This window comes from Olea europaea, chromosome 12 (genome assembly GCF_002742605.1).
Source record: "Olea europaea var. sylvestris chromosome 12, O_europaea_v1, whole genome shotgun sequence".
Classification (NCBI taxonomy): Eukaryota; Viridiplantae; Streptophyta; class Magnoliopsida; order Lamiales; family Oleaceae; genus Olea; species Olea europaea.
Window position 1 is genome coordinate 6,018,047 of NC_036248.1, and position 22,118 is coordinate 6,040,164.

General features: G+C 41.0%; 1 protein-coding gene and 1 long non-coding RNA gene across 2 annotated transcripts; both read left to right on the forward strand.

The window, feature by feature from the left end:
• Positions 1 to 14,958: 14,958 nt before the first annotated feature.
• Positions 14,959 to 15,869, forward strand: LOC111405362. The gene is made up of 2 exons (XR_002704774.1): positions 14,959 to 15,095; positions 15,448 to 15,869. It is a non-coding gene; the product is annotated as an uncharacterized LOC111405362 (long non-coding RNA).
• Positions 15,870 to 16,793: 924 nt separating this feature from the next.
• On the forward strand, positions 16,794 to 18,650 carry LOC111406488. Its single transcript, XM_023035903.1, has 2 exons — positions 16,794 to 17,893; positions 18,002 to 18,650. The coding sequence occupies exons 1-2, from the start codon at positions 16,794 to 16,796 to the stop codon at positions 18,648 to 18,650; spliced, it is 1,749 nt and encodes a 582-aa protein (XP_022891671.1).
• The last annotated feature ends 3,468 nt before the right edge of the window (positions 18,651 to 22,118 follow it).

Below are 22,118 nucleotides of genomic sequence, written 5' to 3' on the forward strand. Positions count from 1 at the left end.
AATCCAACAGTATCTAACCAGGATTCATCTTCCATTGCTACTGTCGTACTTGGGAGTTTTTCCGGCTAATACTAGACCAACATTTGCTTATTATTTCCTCAATATGGATAAGAATACAAACTGAATTTGGGAAGAGATCTTTAAACTAGAAAGTTTTCGAGTTCATATTGTGTTTCGTAGCATCAACATTACATGTCTTCATATCGGATCATGCTTCTGCCATCAACTCGTTTTATTTTAAAGTCCCATCCGTTGTCCCTTGCAGTCTCTTGTCATTTTCTTGGGGCGTAAACAGTTTATCAAAGGACATTCGACATATAGTTTATTTACGATGTCACTCTTTTAGTTTCATGATGTACTTGTCTTTCGCTAATTTTCTTTTTTCTGAGTAGTAAATGTAGCATGAAATGCTGCAGATGTGTCTCTATTGGAAGTATTTATAAAGACTTCACTGCAAGGCACCGATAAAAAGTGAGATTATGCATGTTTGTGTTCTTTCATTTTCTTCTTCTGCTAAATGCTCTAGATTTTGTTTCAGGTAGTTTAGAAAAGATGGATGAGCTGAGTGTCGAATCCCAACAAGAAGATCCACAAGCTGCCACCTCACAGGCAGAGCGTGAAGAAACTGGTAGGAAGCATGGAGGTTCCTTAGTTATTGCTTTGTGTTTTCCTCCAGTATGCTTCTTGCTTTTGTTTGGAAGTCTCTGTTGTTATGCTTACTATCCATTTTAATGTCCGAGTAGTGAATACTACAACACTGAGTTATGTGCATGTTTTTTTATATCAGAAACAATAGATGAACAAAGGAGTATCCGCAAAAACTCTTAAATCCATCTTAGAAAAGCGCAGCTCAGCTGCTAATAAAACTTCTCAAAGGACTTCCCAAAATATGTAATCTCCTATTAGCAGCTGCTTCATTTACTTCTTATGTTGAGCTTATACTGAATGTTAACGTGCTTTTGTTTCAGAGCCGGACGACATTGTTAGGCCACCAATTAACTTCACTTGTTCTAGAAGGATCAAGAAGAATTGAGAGGCAGCTAGCAGTAACAAATTCAGTTAGAAGGGCAGCAGGTGGTTACAAAATATCTATAAATAGAAAAATGGTAGGATGACTGAGCATGAAAAATATTAGTAGTGAAGTCAGGAAAAGGAGAGAATAACCCTCTCGAAAGCCATAGGCATTGTCTTTCATTACTGTAATTCCTTAAGTTTCAATCAATACATCACTGTTTTCAATTCCTTCTCGCAGTTCATATTTTCTATAGTTGATCCCTATCAAATTGATATCAGAGCGGTTCTTTCCAATGGTGCAAAAGAAAACCGAAGGCAAGGTAGAAATCATGGAAAAGGAGATGGATGATTTAAGGTCTGAAATGCAAAAGCCACCAAGCTTGGAGAGCTCCGTAGAGCATCTTACACAAAACATGGCGACAATGATACAATCCTTGGGATGAAACTCAGAAACATTTGGCAGCTCTCTTTATCCCAAAAGTAGCCATAAGCAAAGGAATAGAGGGAGAAGGGTCCAACAGTGCATTGGAATTACAACACAGTATGTATGGGGGACTAGGCTGGGCTGTAGTCCCCCCAAGTCCCAAGAACATTTTTATTTGTAAGGCCTATTTCATTTTTTATTTCATTTTTTTGTAAAAACAGTTTTTTTTCCCACCACAACGAAATTGCGGGAGACCAAGAGCACAAAGGCAAGACAAATGGCCGGAGGTAAGAGTAGCTTAAGAAATTACTGGACAGCACACCGAGGGAGGATATTGGTGCCGAATTAGGAAACTCGAGATGCCTGTATTCTGTGGAGACAACCCAAACGGCTGGCTTTATCACGCGGAGAGGTATTTTGAGGTTAATGGATTGACATACAAGGGAAAGCTAAGGGCGGTGGGAGTTAGTTTAGATGGGGATGCCCTGGCCTGGTTACGGTGGATTGAGGCGGGAGAACCATTTCAAACATGGGAGCAATTCCGCAGGCGGCTACTTCCCCATTTCCCGTCCACACGAGAAGGAAGCCTCTGTGAGAAATTGACGATAGAAACGCGACCTTAAAGAATCCCAAAGAAATCGTGGGCTCCAGATTGTTAAAATTGGGGTTTATCCGAGCCGAGGCAAAAGGGGGATGATGCGTTCCAAATGCGAAAGGTGACCGTTGTTCACGTATTTATTTGTTTCGATTTTAAAACTACCGCAAGTGTACGGATCGTGAAAAGTAGTAAAATGGACTATGAGTCCGAATATCGTTCCCACGAGGATTGAATTAACTCTAATTTAACTATTGTGACCTTAACCGATACCAATTGAGTAGAAAGGTGATTAATTTTGCAAAAGCCCTAATTTTGGGGAAAATCCCCAAATTTGAAAACCCTAATTTCAAAATCAAGAACCCTACTTTCAAAATTTCACTAAATTGATAAATCAAACTACGAATTAAATTGTAAATATGCAATGTTGTAAATTAAATTGTAGAAACAAGTTGAAATAAAATCATTGGGATATCAAATCCCCATTTGATTTCTATAAACCCTAATTTCACAAATCCAATTAATCAATGGAAAATTGTCAATTCAATGTTCCTACGCCTATCTAATATACTCTCTCGATATATATTAGATCTATTTCTGCATATCATCAGCCTATATTTCTATGGATGATGTAACATACAAAAACGCATGAAATTCTATGAACAATTACCGAACTACATAAAGTTTAGGGGTATATTTCTATCCCCTATCGGACCCTATGTCAATTTATATATATCGAGTCTATTCTACTTCTTTCGAATGTAAAGAATAAACCATCACAATCACATAATAAATGGCCAATAAATCATGGATTCAATCAAAACAATATAAATCAAACAATTTATTCCAAAGACAATTTATATTAAACTCATGAAATATAGGAATTTATAAGAAAATCAAAGGTTCATCGACTCCCAATGAAATAAAAAATTAGCCTATCATGTTTTGAAGAAAATTACAAAAATTGAATAAAGGAGAAGACATCACCCTATTATAATTGATGCTTGAAATCTTCAATTTTGATGAAATCCTCCTTCTTCTTGCATTAATTCTTGGATCTTGATGTTATTGTGTGCCTCTTTGCTCCCAAAACCGCGTACCCTTGTTCTGGACGTGTTTTAGGGTATATATAGCGTGAAAAAAATCATTACCAAAAAGATTCGAGGTCGGATAAGGAAACAAAATTTTTTCTGCGAAAGTGAACCATGCGGCCGCATGGTTATAACCCTTGCGGCCGCATGGTTATAAAAATTTAGCCCTTTGATTTACGGTATCACCTCGTGCGGCCGCACGAGGTTCCTACCATGCGGCCGCATGGTAGGACTTTCTTTCTTCTTGTGTCAATTTAGTCCCTGAACTTTAAATTCTTTCCTTTCTTACCCGGTTGTCTTCATTTTTCCATTTCATCACCTCAATTCACTCTTAATTGGCTTTGGGCTTGGTTGATTTCTTGATTTGCTCATCGGGTCAACTTTCTAAATATTTGCATATTGGTCCCTGAACTTTCACTTTGCTTCATTTTGGTCCTTTTTCATGTTTTTATCCAGGATTTCATCATGTTCTTCTCCAGGATTTCATCATGTTCCTCGATTTCCCTACAATTCACATTTATGACCAAATTAAGCTTCAAATTCATCATTTTGTTTGCGTTAATGACTTGTTTGTGATCCAAATAAGTGTGCAAAAACACACTTATCAAACCCCCCAAGCTTGAACTATTGTTTGTCCTCAAACAAGATGATGACTTAATTCTAAACAAACAAGGCACAATATCGCGTTATGATTCAGGATTGGACTAAGTACTCATCTTTATACAAATGAACCAGTGCATATATGACATCAACCTTTACCTGTTAAATGCGTACTTAACGTGTGTGTGTGAATTCATGCCAACATATTAAGTTCATGAAGAAGCTGAACACCAATTCCACCGTGGTCAATATATCCTTTCCCGCTCGTGAGATACACACCCCCCAAACTTATTTCTTTCGCACTATTTTCCCGGGGTTCTGCTTAGAAAATAAAGGTTCTTCATAACTTTTGTTCTCACCCTCTCGTAGTTTGGTTAAATATTACTATCATAGGTTTATATGTCAACAAATGAAAGCTCTCCCATATTTTGATTGCTTCGACATTCTAGATTAAATTAGGCTACTTATCTTGCCTCAAATGTATAATTTTTTTCCACCAAATGTCTAAAGGGCTTTTCTCATTCTCTTATTTTCTCTTTTATCATCTTCTCATTTGCTTTCTATACAACCCATGTAACGAGCTTTAGGCCGATGACTCTCAAACCAGTTGGCTTTAGGGCACCAGGTTTTAAACCCTTACAGGCTTATTCACTCGAGTTGTACATGCTCGATCAGATGACTTTTTATTAATCTCTTTCCCTCTTGCTTTCTATATGACCCCTGTAATGAGCCTTGGGTCGATGACTCCCAAATCAGTTGGTCTTAGGGCACCAGATTTTGAAATATCCTGAAAAGCTTACTTGCTCGAGTCATAAAGGCATGAAAAGAAGCATCTACATCTAACCATGTGAAATTTTTTATTTTTATTTATTTATTTTTTATTTATGCCCTTTGTTGTTTTGCTAGACATTTGGTTTCTAAAATTAATCTCCAATTTAAGATTTTTGCCTAATCTTCACCCAACTAGTCTAGGCAATCCACACAAAATTTCACGCACGGAGCCTCCACTCATCTCCATATTCCCCTACAATAGCTCAATTATCACCAAACTGTTCTAAGGTAGCTTCACAGGTTAGTTCACTAGAAGGTTAGCATTCTCTTACTATTTTAAGTTCAAGACCTCAATCTCTCACTTAACATGTATGGCATGAATGGCGTGCATAAGGAATATCAAGTAGTACATCAACAAGTATTGGTCAATGTTTTCAGCAACCAATCCATAGTTTAAAACTTGTACCAGCCCAATAAATGACATCATAGCTTTTTCAAGTAGTCAAGTTCACACGACACAACAAATCACACATTATGCATTAACGTACATAGATCATGATGCACATATAGAGATATTGAAAATTATGTCACCAATCCCCCAACTTAGTCGCTACATTGTCCTCAATGGAAGTTAGACAACAAATGAATTACATAATTTTCAAGAAACATAATAAGCAGAATGACAAAATGTGGGACAAAAAAAAATTTCTCCAAATAAGTGTGCAAAAACACACTTATCAACCGTCGGCTAGAAGGGACCAAATCAGCAATGGGAAGCTCCGATCAAGCGATTGACAAATTTTGAGTGGTAATCCAAGAGGGAAAAGGACTTGTGTTTTTGCTGCGATGAAAAATACATCGTAGGTCACCGTTACATAACCGTGAGCTGCAAGTGTTGCTCGTACAATGGGAGGAAGAAGAAGGCAAGGAAGAGACAGAGAAGGCCATGGGCCATGAGGATGACATCGCTGATCGATTGCGGAGCCACACATAACTTCATGTCGCTGGAAGTCATCGAGGAACTTAATCTGTCGATTACCGCCACCACCAGTTATGGAGTAGTCATAGGTGCTGGAATACAGGTGAAGGGAAAGCAAATTTGCAAATGGGTCGTAGTAGAAATGTAGAGGCTAACAATCACAGCAAATTTTCTACCATAGGAGCTGGGAAGCACCAATGTGGTATTGGGGATGTAATGGTTGGGCTGGTTGGGAGACATAGAAGTAAACTGGAAACGTTAGATCATGCAATTCACAATTGGGGAGACATGGTTCACTATCCAGAGGGATGCAGGGTTGCATAAAACTGGAATTTCACTTTAAGTCTATGGTGAAAACATTACAGCAGGAGGGTGGGAAGTTTTGGTAGAGCTGAGAAGTTTGGAGACAGCAAAGTGACCAGTAAAGGGGCACCGGTGCCTGCAGAGGTTCAGAATGTTCTGTAATGTTATCAACAGGTCTTTGATATTCCTGCGACATTGCCACCAAGTCGAGAAATTGATCAGGCCATTCGGCTGAAGGAGAAGACAGAGCCGGTAGGGGTCTTACCATATCGGTACCTTCACATTCAGAAAAACGAAATTGAGCGCTTGTTGCGGGAGATGCTACCGGCCGAAATTATACAGCCAAGTGTTAGTCCCCTTTTTTGAAATGAGGTCCTCAGTAACGCGACATAAAGACTTCTTATTCCTAGTTGAATTAATTTAATTTTTCAGTCTGATGTTACTAGTAAAAAAAAAAAAAAAGACAGGAGTTGGCATTTTTGCATTGACTACAGGGCCTTAAACAAAGAAACCATTCCGGATAAGTTACCAATCCCAGTCTCAGACGATTTATTGGATGAACTTCCTGGGGCAATAATTTTCTCAAAATTGGATCTGAAATTCGGGTATCACAAATCAGGGTTTGGAAGGAAGATACATAAGACGGCATTTTGGATGCATGAACTAGGTGTTCCTCAATTTCCTTAGAAAGTTCATGTTAGTATTCTTCGATGATATCTCAGTATACAGTAAAGACTTGACATCTCATGTAAAACACATGGAATTGATTTTTAAGGCATTGTCTGCACATTAGTTGTATGCTAATGCTAAGAAGTGTAATTTCACCCGACATCATATCGCGTACTTGGGGCATTTATTGTCTGTTAAAGGAGCAAAGGTAAATTCCAACACGATTGCAGCCATGATCCACTGGCCTACTCCCACACATTTAAAGGAACTAAGGGGATTCTTGGGGCTAACAGGATATTACCAGCATTTTGCGTCTGGATATGGAGCAATATCATGGCCCCTAACGCAACAACTTAAAAAGGATGCATTCGGTTGGACTCCAGAAGTCGAATCAGCTTTCTAGCAACTTAAGGCAGCCATGTCTTCTGTACCCGACTTTTCACAGACCTTTGTCATCAAGTCAGATGCTTTGGGTTTCGTGTTGGGAGCAGTCCTTATGCAGAACCAGCAACTGATTGCCTAGCTTAGCCAGATTCTTTCAGATAAAGCTTGCCTCAAGTTAGTTGGTGTCGATTGTTTTAGCCATTTAAAAATGGAGGCACTACGTGTTGGGCATTGATCAATGGAGCCTGAAGTTTCTCTTGGAACAACGAGTAGTGCAAGGTGATTTTCAATGTTGGTTATCCAAGTTGATGGTGTTACCATATATAATTAAATTTATATTTGGGAAGAAAGCAGATTTTTAGCAATTACGTTTATTTACTTTCCTTATATATTCAATGATTGTAATATATATGTATGCAATAGAGACAACACGAATACAAACGTTTTACAGAAATTTCTCTCGATTATTCATCCCCTTTTTGACATGGTATCAGAGCGAGGGTTCTAAGTTCTTACCGGCTGTGATTCTCTTCTCACGTTCTTCCCTGCTGTGGGTTTTTTCCCCTTCGCTCGGACCTTCCTGTTTTGGTGTTGGGGGTGGTCGTTGGTGTATTTAACGTGTGATTTCCCTGCCTTCTTCGACATCTTTTAGTTCCGGTGCGAAATTCGATCTTCTTCTACAACTTTCTGATTTCTGCGAGTGATCTTTCTCTTGAAACCTTGGTCGGGATCTGCTATCGATTGTCTCTCTCCCGAAATCTTGGTCGGTCTTGCCTTTGGTTGCCTCGGTCGAAGCCTCTCAGTGTCTGTGGCTAGTATTTGGTGGACGGTTCACAGACGTGGCTAGTATTTTAATTGTTTGGACCTTGGGTGTAATTATTTAATTTGGGCCTCTGCTTAATTATTTAATTTGGGCCATTCCTAGTTAATTTTGTGTTCCATTGCTGGGCTTTGAAGTGTGTAGTGTGATTGGGTTGCATATTTTATTCCATCATATCATTTGATAAGTTAGACTCATTCCTGGTAGAGATGGCAATTTGAACCGTTAAAACCGAAAATCGTGGTTAACCGAACCGAATGGGGCGAAAAAAAATCGAACTGATGGTGCAATGGGGCGGATATGGTTTTGATTTTAATGAACCGGTTCGTAATGGTGCGGGTATGGTATTTACGTCGTCGAACCGAAATCGAACCGATTACCCGCTAAAAAAAAATTGAATTGATAATGGGCTTTACACTACTTTTCTATCCAAATCAAAACAGAATCCCTCCCCTCCTCATTACATCTACCTGACTCATTCGGCCAGTCTACTTACCATTAGCCCATAATAGCATTAGTATGACAGTATATAAATGGAAACCCTACTCTCCACAACCACAAACTCACGCACGGCTCCATTGCCTCTACGGTCCAAATCGTCGTCGCCTCCGAAAATTTGTTACATTTAGTCATTCTATTACTGCTGATCATGTAAAAACAGAGTTCGATGTTTTTCTAGACGTGCCAATATTGCCAAGGATGAATAGGAATCAACTTTGAATGCTGATCTATGCTAGTAAGACTTGTGGGGAAGAATGAATCAAGTAACTTCAATGCACAACAATTAAAAATGAAGGAAAAATTTAGTATTATTATATTTATAATATTGTTTGTTAAATTTGTATTTTACAATTGAAAATTAGGATAATGTTTGCGTTTACGTTTGAAATATTGTTTGATAATGTTTGCATTTTCGTTTGGAAGATTGTGTTTTTGTTTTCATTGACTTTTTTCATAAATTGTTTTATATCAATTTGACGGATGAACCTATAAAAAATAATTTATTTTCGTGGTTATTAACCGAATCGAACCGTGCCGAACCGAGATAAAAATCGAACTGAACCGAACCGATTTACGTGGTTATGGTGCGGTTATGGTATGGTCAAAAATTTGGTGGTGCGGTTATGGTATGGTCAAAAATTTGGTGGTGCGGTTATGGTTTTGGCCGAACCGACCCATAATCGAACCGTTGCCAACCCTAATTCCTGGTTCGTTTTAATGGGAACAATTACTCGACTTGGGAGTTCCAATTTCAATTATTTGTCAAAGGAAAAGAGTTATGGGGTCATCTTGATGGAAGTGATCCCACTCCAAAAGATGTCGAGGCTTTGTCGAAATGGAAAATTAAGGATGCTCGGGTTATTACCTGGATTCTGAGTTCAGTCGAGCCTCACCTCATTCTCAATCTGAGGCCTTACAAAACTGCTACTGATATGTGGGCTTATCTTAGTAAGGTTTACAAATAGGATAATTCCGCTCGACGTTTTCAATTTGAATATGAGATGACTAACTTTACACAGGGAAATTTATCGATTGAAGAATATTTTTCAAGTTTTCAGAATCTTTGGCCAGAATATTGGGATATTGTTTATGCTAATGTTCCCGTCGGGGCTTTATCTGCTGTTCAAACAGTTCATGCGACAAGCAAGATCAATTCTTGATGAAGTTACGTCCCGATTTTGAGGTTGCACGATCAAATTTGATGAATCGTCATCCTGTACCATCTTTGGATATTTGTTTGGGTGAACTTCTTCGTGAGGAGCAACGTATAGTTACCCATGTTACCATGGAACATAGGGATACTATTAGTGGTCCTGTTACTATAGCTTATACAACATAAAGGAGGAATAAGGGTCGAGACATGTGTGCTGTCCAGTGCCACAACTGTAGAAATTTTGGTCACATTGCTCGGGACTGTCCTAAGAAACATTGTCATTACTGCAAGAAACCAGGTCATAACATCTCTGTCTGCCCCATTCGACTTGAGAAGAAGCATACTGCTGCCTATCATGCCTCCATTGGTGCCTCTGGCTCTGTGATATTGCCTACTGCTACACATGTTCCTCTTCCGCTACTGCATCCACTCTCACCCCTGAAATGGTACAACAAATGATCAATTCTGCTTTCTCTGCTTTTGGACTTTCAGGTAATACATCGTCTTCTAAGCCATGGTTCTTTGACTCCGGAGCCTCTAACCACATGATCAATACAGTTAGCCCTCTTTCAAATGTAAGAGAATATGATGGCAATCTAAAAATTCACACCGCTAATGGCAGTTCTCTGGCTATCAAGGCTGTTGGTGATCTTTCCTCTTCCTTCACTAATGTTTTTGTGTCTCCTAACCTCTCTACAAATTTAATTTCGATTGGTCAATTAGTTGATAACAATTATGATGTTCATTTCTCTCGTTTTGGTTGTGTTGTGCAGGATCAAGTGTCTAAGAAAATGATCGCGAATGGGCCTAAAGTGGGACGACTCTTTCCCTTACATATTTCTCCTTTCCCTAGTTCTCCTTTACTTTCCTTTGCATGTAATGCTATTAGTACCAATACTAAATTATGGCATAAACGTTTAGGCCACCCAAACTCAAATGTACTTCGTACTTTATTTCATTCTGATTTATTGGGTAATAAAGCATGTTCTTCTGATCTTTCTTTTGATTGTATTGCATGCAAAATTGGCAAAAGTAAAATTTTACCTTTTTCCTCTCATGGATCTCGTGCCTCACAATGTTTCGATATAATTCATAGTGATGTTTGGGGGATTTCACCTATTATTTCTCATGCAAGTTATAAGTACTTTGTTACATTCATTGATGATTTTAGTCACTTTACTTGGGTTTATTTTTTAAGAGCCAAGGCCGATGTCTTTTCAGTTTTTAAACGTTTCCTTGCTTTTCTTGAGACTCAATTTTCTAGCAATATAAAAATCTTGCGATCTGATTCTGGAGGGGAATATATGTCCAATGAGTTTCAGGACTTTCTCTAAAACAAGGGTATCATTTCTCAGCGTTCTTGTCCTTCGACGCCACAGCAAAACGGTGTTGCTAAAAGAAAGAATCGTCACCTTCTAGTTATGGTGCGAACTCTTTTACTTGACTCATCTGTACTTTCTCGATTCTGGTATGAAGCACTTTCCACTTCTGTGCATTTAATTAATCATTTACCCTCTCCCTCTTTAAATCATGCTTCTCCTTTCTTTAGGTTATATGGATACTTACCATCATACTCTGATCTACGTACATTTGGTTGTGTTTATTTTGTGCATCTTCCTCTTCATGAGCGACATAAACTTACTGCTCAATCTGTTAAGTATGCTTTCCTTGGTTATGCTATCTCTCAAAAGGGTTATGTTTGTTATGATCCTCTTACTCGACGCATCCGTGTCTCTAGGAATGTGGTTTTCCTTGAAAACTAATATTTTTTTCCGTCTCATGTTGACCTGCCATCTACGTCTTTATCTGTCCTGCCTACCTTTCTTTGATCCCCCTCCTCCTATGGTGCGATTTAAATCGGGACTCGTATATGAACGACATAATTGAAAATCTGGTGGCACTCCTTTTGTGCCCCCTCCCAATCTCACCGCGGCACCTGATCCTACTATAGCTCCTACCTGTCTTCGTCGGTCTACACGTCCTTCTCGATCGCCTAATCAGTATAGTTTTTCATCTCCTGTCTCTCTTGTAGCTACTTTATCTACTATTTCCATTCCCTTTTCTTATAAACAGGCCATGGAACATGAGTGTTGGCAAAATGCAATGAACGCAGAACTTCAAGCACTTGAGGAGAATCACACTTGGGACGTTGTTCCTTGCCCTCTTGCGGTGAAACCTATTGGGAGTAAATGGGTTTTCTCTGTGAAACTTCGTTTTGACGGCTCTTTGGATCAGTACAAAGCACGTCTTGTAGCATTGGGTAAGAAGCAGGAATATGGGGTTGATTATGAGGAAACTTTTGCTCTTGTTGCCAAAATGACCACCGTGCGAACAGTCTTAGCTATTGTTGCTTCTCAATCATGGAAACTCCATCAGTTGGATGTGAAGAATGCATTTCTTCATGGCGATCTTCATGAGGTGATTTATATGACACTTCCCTCTGGTATGCCTACTTCTCCTCATGATGTGTGTAGGCTACGACATTCTCTATATGGGCTCAAGCAGGCTCCTTGAGCTTGGTTTGAGAAGTTTCGTTGTACTTTTATTACCTTCAGTTTTGCACAGAGTCAGTATGATTCTTCTCTATTCTTTCACAAATCTGGCTCGGGTATTGTACTTCTTTTGGTTTACGTAGATGACATCATTACTGGCACAGACTGTGGTTTCATTTCTAAGCTTCAACAGTGCTTGCATGCCACTTTTCACATGAAAGATCCTGGTCAGCTCACATACTTCTTCGACCTCGAAGTTCATCATCAGGATCAAGGTATTTTCTTAAACCAGCATAAGTATGTTTAAGATCTTGTTGTGCTAACTGGGTTGGAGGATTCTTCTTCTGTGGATACTCCTATGGAAGTCAATGTCAAGTACAGGAAAGAAGAAGGGGATCTTCTAGAGGACCCTACTCTATATCGTCGTCTAGTTGGGAGTCTTATCTATTTGACTACCACTCGTCCAGATATCTCATATGCTGTCCATCAGGTCAGCCAATTTATGTCTTCACCTCGGCATCTTCATCTTACGGCTGTTCGTCGTATTGTTCACTATCTTTGTGGATCACCTACTCGTGGATTGTTCTTTCCTAGAGGGTCTTCTCTTCAACTCTTAGCCTACAGTGATGCTGACTGGGTTGGGTGTCCAAATACGCGTCGTTCTACTATGGGTTGGTGTATGTTCTTGGGTGATGCATTGATATCTTGGAGATGCAAGAAACAAGATCGCATTTCTAAATCATCTACTGAGGCTGAGTATCGTGCCATGTCTTCAACTTGTTCTGAGATTATTTGGTTACGTGGTCTTCTAGTGGAGCTGGGGTTTCCTCAGACTCATCCTACTCCTCTCCATGCTGACAACACTAGTGCTATTCAAATTGCAGGCAATCTCGTCTTTCATGAACGCACCAAACACATTGAGGTCGATTGTCACTTTATTCGTGACACTTTGACAGATCAAGTGATTTCCTTTCCCTACATTTCATTTGATCTTCAGGTGGCATATGTCTTCACCAAAGCAATGATTCGACTGCGGCATCAATTCCTTGTTGGCAAATTGATGCTGGTTGATCTCCCCACATCAATTTGAGGGAGGATGTTACCATATATAATTAAATTTATATTTGGGAAGAAAGCAGATTTTTAGCAATTACGTTTATTTACTTTCCTTGTATATTCAATGATTGTAATATATATGTATGCAATAGAGACAACACGAATACACACGTTTTACAGAAATTTCTCTCAATTATTCATCCCCTTTTTGACAGATGGGATATGATTTTGAGATTCAATACCGCCTAGGGTTAGAAAACAAGGCCGCCGACACCTTATCTCGAGTTACCCCTCTAGTTGAAATAGCAAACCTTACTCTTCCTATGGTTGTGGATGTCCAGTCCATCATGGACCAAGTAGAAGCTGACCCCTGGCTTTCTAAACTTAAAAAGGAGCTACTTGAGGATGTAATTGCTCGGCCTCGCATTCATTGGATCATGGCAGATTACTTTACAAAGGACGGTTGGTCATTCCACAATCTTCCTTTTCAATTCCCACGATCTTGCAAAAGTTTTACTGTATCATTGTAGGCAGGCATTCAAGGTTTCTCCACACTTACAAACACCTGACAGCAGATTTCTATTGGACTGGCATGAAGAAAGATGTTAAAAAATTTGTTGAAGAATGTCCAATTTGCCAGCAGAACAAACACTTATCTTTGTCACCAGTCGGGTTGCTGCAACCCTGACTCAGTCTTTACATGATTTAGGATGATCTTTCCGTGGTCTTTATAGAAGGGCTACCTAAATCAGGGGGTTATAACTCGATTGTTGTGGTAGTGGATTGTCTAACAAATATGCCCATTTCTTACTTCTCAAGCATCCTTTCATGGCTGCCGGTGTGGTAACAATTTTGTAAGGGAAATCGTCTGGCTTCATAGAATTCTGTGCTCTATTATTTAGGACTGAGATAAGATCTTTCTCAGTCACTCCTGGACTGAACTTTTTCTGCTGCAAGAACCTATTTAGAGAAAAGCACAGCTTACCACCCTCAGTTGGATGGGCAGACAGAGGTTGTCAACCGTTGTCTGGAGACATATTTGCGGAGCTTCTCGTACGACAAACCATGACAGTGGTCTCGTTGGTTACCATGGGCTGAATATTGGTATAACACCACCTGTTATGTTTCAACAAATACAATATCCTTCCAGGTGGTGTATGGCCGCGCCCCTCCCCCGATGATTCGATATGGAAAACAGGCCACAATTGTATTGCGCGTAGAGCTGTTAGATCGAGAAGCCATGTTGGAAGAATTGAAGTCTCATCTATTGAGGGCCCAAAATAAGATGAGACGCAGGCAAATCAACATCACAAAGATGTCCACTTCAACGAAGGTGATTTAGTGTATGTTAAGCTCAGACCCGACCGCCTCTGTTCCTTGGCCAAAAAGATTAATGAGAAGCTCAGTCCCCGCTATTTCAGCCCGTTCAAAATTGTCCAGTGAGTAGGACCGGTTGCATACCGCCTAGAGCTGCTGTCTTCAGCTACAATTCACCCGATCTTCCTTGTGTCACAGTTACGAAAAACTGTTGAGACAACAGTCACTTGTCTATAATTGCCTCCATCCTTGGACTCTACCTTGGAATGGATGGTGGAACCTGAACAAATTCTCAACCTTTGGGACTTGGCAACAGGGCAACAAGAAGTACTAATTCAATGGAAAGGACTACCTAGCTCTGAAGCATCGTGGGAATCTGTGGCCTCCATTCAACAACATTTCTAGATTTTAACCTTGAGGACAAGTTTTCTGGGTACCCCGGAGTATTGTTAGGCCACCAATCAACTTCATTCATTCTAGAAGGATCAAGAAGAATTGAGAAGCAGCTAGTAGTATCAAATTCAGTTAGAAGGGCAACAAGTGGTTAGGAAATATCTATAAATAGCAAAATGATAGCATGACTGAGCATGCAAAATATTAGTAGTGAAGTCAGGAATGGGAGAGAATAGCCCTCTCAAAAGGCTATAGTTGTTATCTTTCATTACTATAATTCCATAAGTTTCAATCAATACGTCACTGTTTTCAATTCCTTCTTGCAGTTCATATTTTCTACAGTTGATCCCTATCAGACATCTTTGGGATTGGCACCAAAAAAGATGTCATCACCTGGTGAAGATGTTTTGGCGAAGTGTCCTAACATCACTCAGAATGGTGCTAGTGACAAGGCATAGAAACTTGCTGTAGCTGCTCTTTCAGCAGTCAAGGATGCTGCTGCTTTAGCTGCTCTGGGCAGGAGGAAAGTTGAGGTAAACTTCATCGCTCTGCAGCTAATTCTTATCAGATCTATTTTTCACTCTAATGGTTTTCCTTCTAGAATAACAGTTCAATTTTGCGTCAAATGAATTTTCTTGGCGCTAGTTTTTGTTTCGGTCGTATCCGAGTTTATGGCATATATTTGGAGTAGATTTGGCGATTAATAAAGCATTTTTCAGTAGAATAATATAACTCCTTTGGACAAATTATAAAATGATTGTAGCAGCTGGTTACTTGTCCAAGTTCAGAAGCTCTGATACTCTTGACACATTTTGTGGACAGCTGTTTGATTATGACGGAATATACCGTTAGCATTAATATTTCAATTATTTGGTACTTTGGCAGAATTCTGAATTTCGGGACATTGTTGGCGAGGAAGTCGAAGTGAGAATTTGTTGATGCTATCTCAAAAGAGGCATCTGATAAAGATAAAGGAACAGTCGGTTCAATTTCTGCTGTTGATGCTGTTCTTGAACAAATAAAAAAGAAACAAAAACTGAGTGTACTCGATAAGACAAAGAAGGATTGGGGCGAGTTCAATGAAGAAAACAAAGGCCTAGAAGAAGAACTGAATGCTTACAAGAAAAGTTCAAATCAGTATCTAGATGAGAAAACCATGCCCATGCTCCTCGTGCATGTGAAAATTATATGGCGTGGTATAGTTGGACAAAGGACGGATTTTGATTAAGCTAAAAGGGAAGCTGATCTTCTTTAGTAGCATTCCATGTTAGGAACAGTTTGTGCTTCAAAAATTGAACTTTTCATTTGATGAACTTACAAAGAAAGCAAAGTTCACCCTGTTACTCGAGGAGAATACATTCTTTTCCTAGTCATTTTAATTTTTGATTTTATATTAGATCATATTCATGCACAATCAATATTATCTCCCTCTTTGGCTTGGTATTGATCTCTCTGTAGCTTCGTGCAAGTTTGCTGCCCAGTTTAAAGTTGAGACTTTGGCATGTCCACGATAATAATCAAACTAGGCCAAAATCTTTTGAAAGGAAAGAAGTCCAATTTCACGCCAAATTCTTCATCTAAGTAAATGCAAAAAAATAGAAAGGCTTAAAAATGAGAGGACTAGACAACTAGGAGAAATGCTATTCAACCTCACTAATGATAATTGATGATTCCAGATCTCGTTAGTATCGAACTCGACTAGTTTACCCCGAACACCTACAACCTCGATCTATGTATCCTCTAAAAACACCAAAACAAGGTCGGACATTTAAGGTCGGGGGTATAGGTGTCGACTCGTCAACCTTTCTATGTGACCTATGGAAGCACTAATCCTACCTTGAACACAATCCCTACCTTGTTAGACTCCTTCTTTGACTCAAACAGTGATTTGAATACTTGAGGTGAAATACCAACTCCTTTTCCTACGAGGAGAAGGACCGTGGCAGAATAAGTCCTCCTAGGACTCTACCGCTAACACCTATAAATACACAACATGTGCTCATTCCAAATGTATGTTCTTCATTATTATCCTCAGTTTATAGCCTCACGCATTAAATTTCCTATCTGACTTAAGCATCGGAGGGGCGACGAGCACACATCTCGTTGCCTTTGTTTCAGGTACTGGAAGGTGCAGTTTGTGTTCCATCTCAGTCATCAAGCTCGAGATCTTCAGGTGAGATTTTTTGGTAGCATCATTGGCGCCGTCTGTGGGAAATTCGCTACCAAAAGCCATGATCAATACACGTTTAGATCTTCCTCCAGCAAGCTCATCCGTCCCGGATATCCCTCCACCTCCTGAGGAATACCATACCCCTCAAGAAGAGTCGTCGGAGATGCCAGCACCTCCTCAAGCTGTTGTTTCCGCCGGAGCTTTTGAGGAACTTCACCAGCAGGTGGTTGCATTGACCCAACTGCTAAGTCAGAGAAATTCGCATCCATCACACACCCCAACACCTGAAGGTGGCTTTATGGCAGATGCCCGGACTCGAATTCATCATGCAGCCCATGATGACGATGGGGTTGGAACCTCAGGGGTACCACAAGTTGCATCAGGTTCAAGGTCCGTTACAATAGACTTCGCCAAACTTGCAAGAATTATTCAAGAAGGGATAGCAGTGGGTATGCAACAAAATACTCGGGCAGCAACAAGGTTCACCCCCAATACACCATTCACTCCAGAAGTCCTCTCGTACCCCCTTCCCGATAGGTTCAAGTATCCTCGGATAAAGGAATACGACGGGACAACTGACCCCATCAATCATCTCAATGTATACACGGATATCATGAACTTACGAGTTGCACTAGATGCGGTAATGTGCAAGGCATTCCCCCAAACCCTCACAAATGCGGCTAGAGATTGGTTTTCCACATTGGAACCGAACTCTATCACCTCCTTCTCAGATTTGGCTGATAAGTTATTCGCTTTGTGCAGCAGCAAACGAATCAGAAAGACAGCCGCATCGCTCGTGCAGATGCGTCAAGGACCCAACGAAACACTGCGCAGTTTCATGACCAGGTTCAATAAAGAAAGGCTTCAGATCCCCGACCTACATATCACAGCTGCAGTCTCAGCTCTGACTTACGCCATCAAGTGCGAAGCATTCAAAATGTCCTTGTCTAAAACCCCGCCGAAGTCAGTAAACGAGCTACTCACACGGACTGAGAAATACATGAATATGGAAGAAACCATGGCCCCAAAAAGGAAAGTTAGCTCATCAGGGAGGTTGGATCAGAAAAGGCCACATGAGTCCAGCTTAAGGCTAGAGACACCTAGGGTCAAACCAAGAAAGGATCCACCTTCAACGACTTTTACCCATCTGAACACTTCGAGGTCCAACATCCTGATGGAAATCAAGGACTCTAGGGAACTGAAATGGCCTCCCTGATTGCGGTCTCCCCCCGATACTCGTGACAAGAGTAAATACTATGATTTCCATAGAGATCACGGCCATACAACAGAAGACTGTCTAGCCTTAAAGCGGGAAATCAAAGCTCTTATAAGAAGGAGATTTCTGAGCTCTTACATTAACAATGAGAAACACCCAAGGAATAACCAGAACGAGGGGAAAGGCCCAGAGGATCGGGGAAACAAGCAACCAAATGTAGGCACTATCAATATCATTGTCGGAGGAACAGACTCGGGAGGAGACTCTAGTAGTGGGCGAAAACAATATGCCAGGCAGCGTCCAATCATCTCAAGACCAGATCTTGGTCGTACAGAGGACATCAATTTTGGAATGGATGACTTAGAAGGCATAGCATTCCCCCACGATGATGCCCTTGTCATATCGGCCATCATCGCCAACTTTGAAGTCAAGAGAATTCTGGTAGATAACGGAAGTGCAGCAAACATGCTGTCTCATGAAGCTTTTGTTCAAATGGGGATCTCGTCAGAACAACTAAAGCCAGTGAAAACATCCCTCCAAGGGTTCGGAGGTGGGGTCATCACCCCGGAAGGTATCGTTGGGTTACCCTTAACATTGGGAGTCGAAGGTAAACATGTGATGCAAATCACTACCTTTGAAGTCGTTCGTACGCCAATGGCTTACAACGCCATATTGGGAAGACCAATGCTCAACAGAATTTGAACTCTTGTCTCAACTTTTCACCTGGCTGTGAAATTCCCTACTCCTAATGGCATCGGGGTAGTCCGAGGCAACCAAATGGTGGCCTGACAGTGTTATGTGACTAGCGTTCGAAAAATCAAAAATGACGTCATGCAAGTTACAGAGCTCGAGCTCGAGCACGAAAATTACGGAAGGCTGGCTCCGGTAGAAGGATTAGAGGAGGTCGAGATCCAGCCCGGAAGAAAAGTGACAGTTGGTCGGGGGTTAGATACAGAGATCATGGCTGAACTTCTAAGCTGTCTCTCCCGAAACATTGATGTATTCGCTTGGAATGTTGAGGACATGCCTGGAATTGATCCAGAGGTTGCAGTACATAGACCTAACGTGAACCCGGAAGCAAGACCTATGAAGCAAAGGAAGAGGCAGTTTGCACCGAAAAGACGAGAAGTCATAAAAGAGGAGATTACCAAACTCCTTAATGCGCAGTTCGTTCGAGAGGTACAATATCCCGAATGGCTTGCCAATGTAGTTCTTGTCAAGAAAGCTAATGGAAAGTGGTGAGTTTGCATTGACTTCACAGATCTGAATAAATCATGCCCCAAAGACAGTTATCCCCTACCTAGAATTGACAATCTCGTAGATAACACGTCAGGTCATATGCTGTACAGCTTCTTGGATGCTTTCTCGGGGTATCACCAAATTCTCATGGCAGAAGACGATCAAGAGAAGACCTCGTTCATGGCAGATTCAGCCATCTACTGCTACAGGGTCATGCCCTTTGGTTTGGTCTGAAGAATGCTGGAGCAACATATCAAAGGTTAGTGAACAAGATCTTTGCCAAGCTAATTGGGAAAACAGTCGAAGCGTATGTGGATGATATGGTGGTCAAGAGTAAACAGTTGAATAGCCATGTTTCTGATCTAGAGGAAGTGTTTGCTACGTTGCAGAGGTACAACATGAAGCGCAACCCAGCAAAATGTGCATTTGGGATGGCATCTGGAAAATTCTTGGGTTTTATGATCACGCACAGAGGAATAGAGGCAAATCCCGATAAAATCCAAGCTCTACTAAGTATGGAGGCCCCTAAATGCAAAAGGGACATTCAGAAGTTGACAAGTCGCATAGCAGCACTAAACAGGTTTGTTTCCCGGGTAGCTGACAAGTGCTCCCCCTTTTTCAAACTACTTAGGGAAAATAAAGGGTTCGACTGGAACGAGGAATGCAACTTAACTTTTCAGGAGCTTAAACAGACATTATCAACGCCTCCAGTCCTTACTAAACCCGAACCTGGTGACACGCTACTATGATACTTGGTCATTTCTCAGAACGCAGTAAGCGGTGTCTTGGTAAAGGAAAAAGGAAGAGTTCAGCAACCTATCTACTTTGTAAGTAAAGTGCTCCTCGATGCAGAAACACAATACACACTTGCGGAACAGCTCGCCCTTGCTTTAGTAATGGCTACTAGAAAATTACGGTCATACTTCCAGTCACATCCAATTGTTGTGCTCACCAACCAACCTCTCAGACATATACTTCAGAAGCCGGACGTCTCAGGAAGACTGCTGAAATGGGCAATTGAACTCGGCAAATTTGACATAGAATTCAAGCCACGACCTGCAATCAAGGCCCAAGCTTTAGTCGACTTCATAGCAAAGCTTACTTCGAGATCCTCAAAAACACCAGTCGGGAGCCTGAACTCGATCTCAGGAGTATGGGAAATTTTTGTTGACGGAGCATCCAATAGCTCGGGCTCGGGGCCGACGTTATTATCACAAGTCCGGACAAGATTACGGAGATACAATGCGCTCTCAGATTTGAATTCCAGGCTACCAATAACGAAGTAGAGTACGAAGCCGTTGTTATAGCCCTAGAACTCGCGAAAAATCTTGAGTGCGAGCATGTCAAAGTTTTCAGTGACTCGCAGCTAGTGGTCGGGCAAATCGAGGGGTCTTTCGAAAGAAAGGATGAAAAAATGAGCTTATATTGTTTGAAAGTACATGACCTCCAGAGGCAGTTCGTAAGTTGTGAAATTCTGAAGGTAGCCAGAGCCGAAAATGCCAAAGCCGATGCATTATCCAGACTCGTCTTCATGGATGTTGACGGGCTCGATAGAACCGTGCACATCAAGATGGTTGTAGAACCAAGTATAGCGCAGAAGTCAAGTATCATGGACATCGACCATGAGCCCTCCTGGATGGATCTAATAGTCGATTACATAAGTAATGGCAACATTCCTGTAGACCCTCGGCTTGCCCGAAGCATTCGGTATAGAGCTGCTAGATATTGCATAATCGAAGGAGTCCTGTTCCGCAGAAGTCTTACACTCCCTTATCTAAGGTGTCTCGGACCCTCCAAGTCCCTTCAAGCAATGACTGAAATTCACGAAGGCATTTGTGGAAATCACCAAGGAGCCCGAGCTCTTGCACATAAGTTGATAAGGTATGGATACTACTGGCCAAGTCTGAAGAAAGATGCCACAGATTACATCCGGAAGTGCGACAAGTGCCAAAAGTTTGGCAACATCATACATACTCCTGCTGAGGAACTGACATCCATTCACGACTCAGCTCCCTTCGAGCAATGGGGAGTTGATATTCTTGGGCCTTTTTCCTTGGCCCGAGGACAATTAAAATTTGTAGCTGTGGCAGTGGAGTATTTTAGAAAGTGGGTAGAAGCCGAACCTCTAGCAACAATTTCAGAACCGAAGCTCAAATCATTTATATGGAAGTCCATCATATGCAAATTCGGGATACCAAAAGTCCTCATCACAGATAATGGAAAGCAATTCGACAATCCCCAGTTCAAGAACTTCTGCGCCAGCAATGGCATTGATCATCGCCTGATCTCGATCTCACACCCACAAAGTAATGGGTTAGCCGAAGTAACTAATCGGATTATATTGCAGGACCTCCAAACAAGGATAGGGAATGCCAAAGGTAACTGGCCTGACATGCTGCCTTCAATACTATGGGCATATAGGACTTCACACAAGACAGCAACTGGTGAAACACCATTCATGCTTGCTTTTGGACTTGAGGCTACCATTTCAATCGAGGTTAGCCTCCCCACAATAAGAAAGCTCGAGATAAAAAAGGAGACACAAACTACCGAGCATCTCGACTTACTTGAAGAGGTAAGGGAGCAAGCTTCCCTTAGGACTGCAAGTTACCAAAACAGAACGGCAAAGCACTTCAACAAGGTCAAGAACAGGAGATTTAGAGCCGGCGACCTTGTCCTAAGGAAAGCAGAAGTCGTCGGGCACCAACTAGGGAAACTTGGGCCGACATGGGAAGGACCCTACGAGGTCATAAGAAAACTTAAAGGTGGAGCCTATAGCCTCAGAGATACATCGGGGAATCCACTCCCAAGGCCATGGAACGCCAACAATCTGAAAATATATTACAAGTGATTAGCTATAGCTATAATTTTCCTTTAGGGCTTGCATGCCCGCTTCATGTTCTCTTAATTTCGTTTTTACTTTTCAAGCTC

Bases quoted from the DNA above. Each gene is read 5' to 3' on its own strand.
- LOC111406488 (XM_023035903.1), top strand. From the start codon at position 16,794: ATGATCAATACACGTTTAGATCTTCCTCCAGCAAGCTCATCCGTCCCG. The intron at 17,894-18,001 runs GTCCAACATCCT...TGATTTCCATAG, and splicing joins ACCCATCTGAACACTTCGAG to AGATCACGGCCATACAACAG.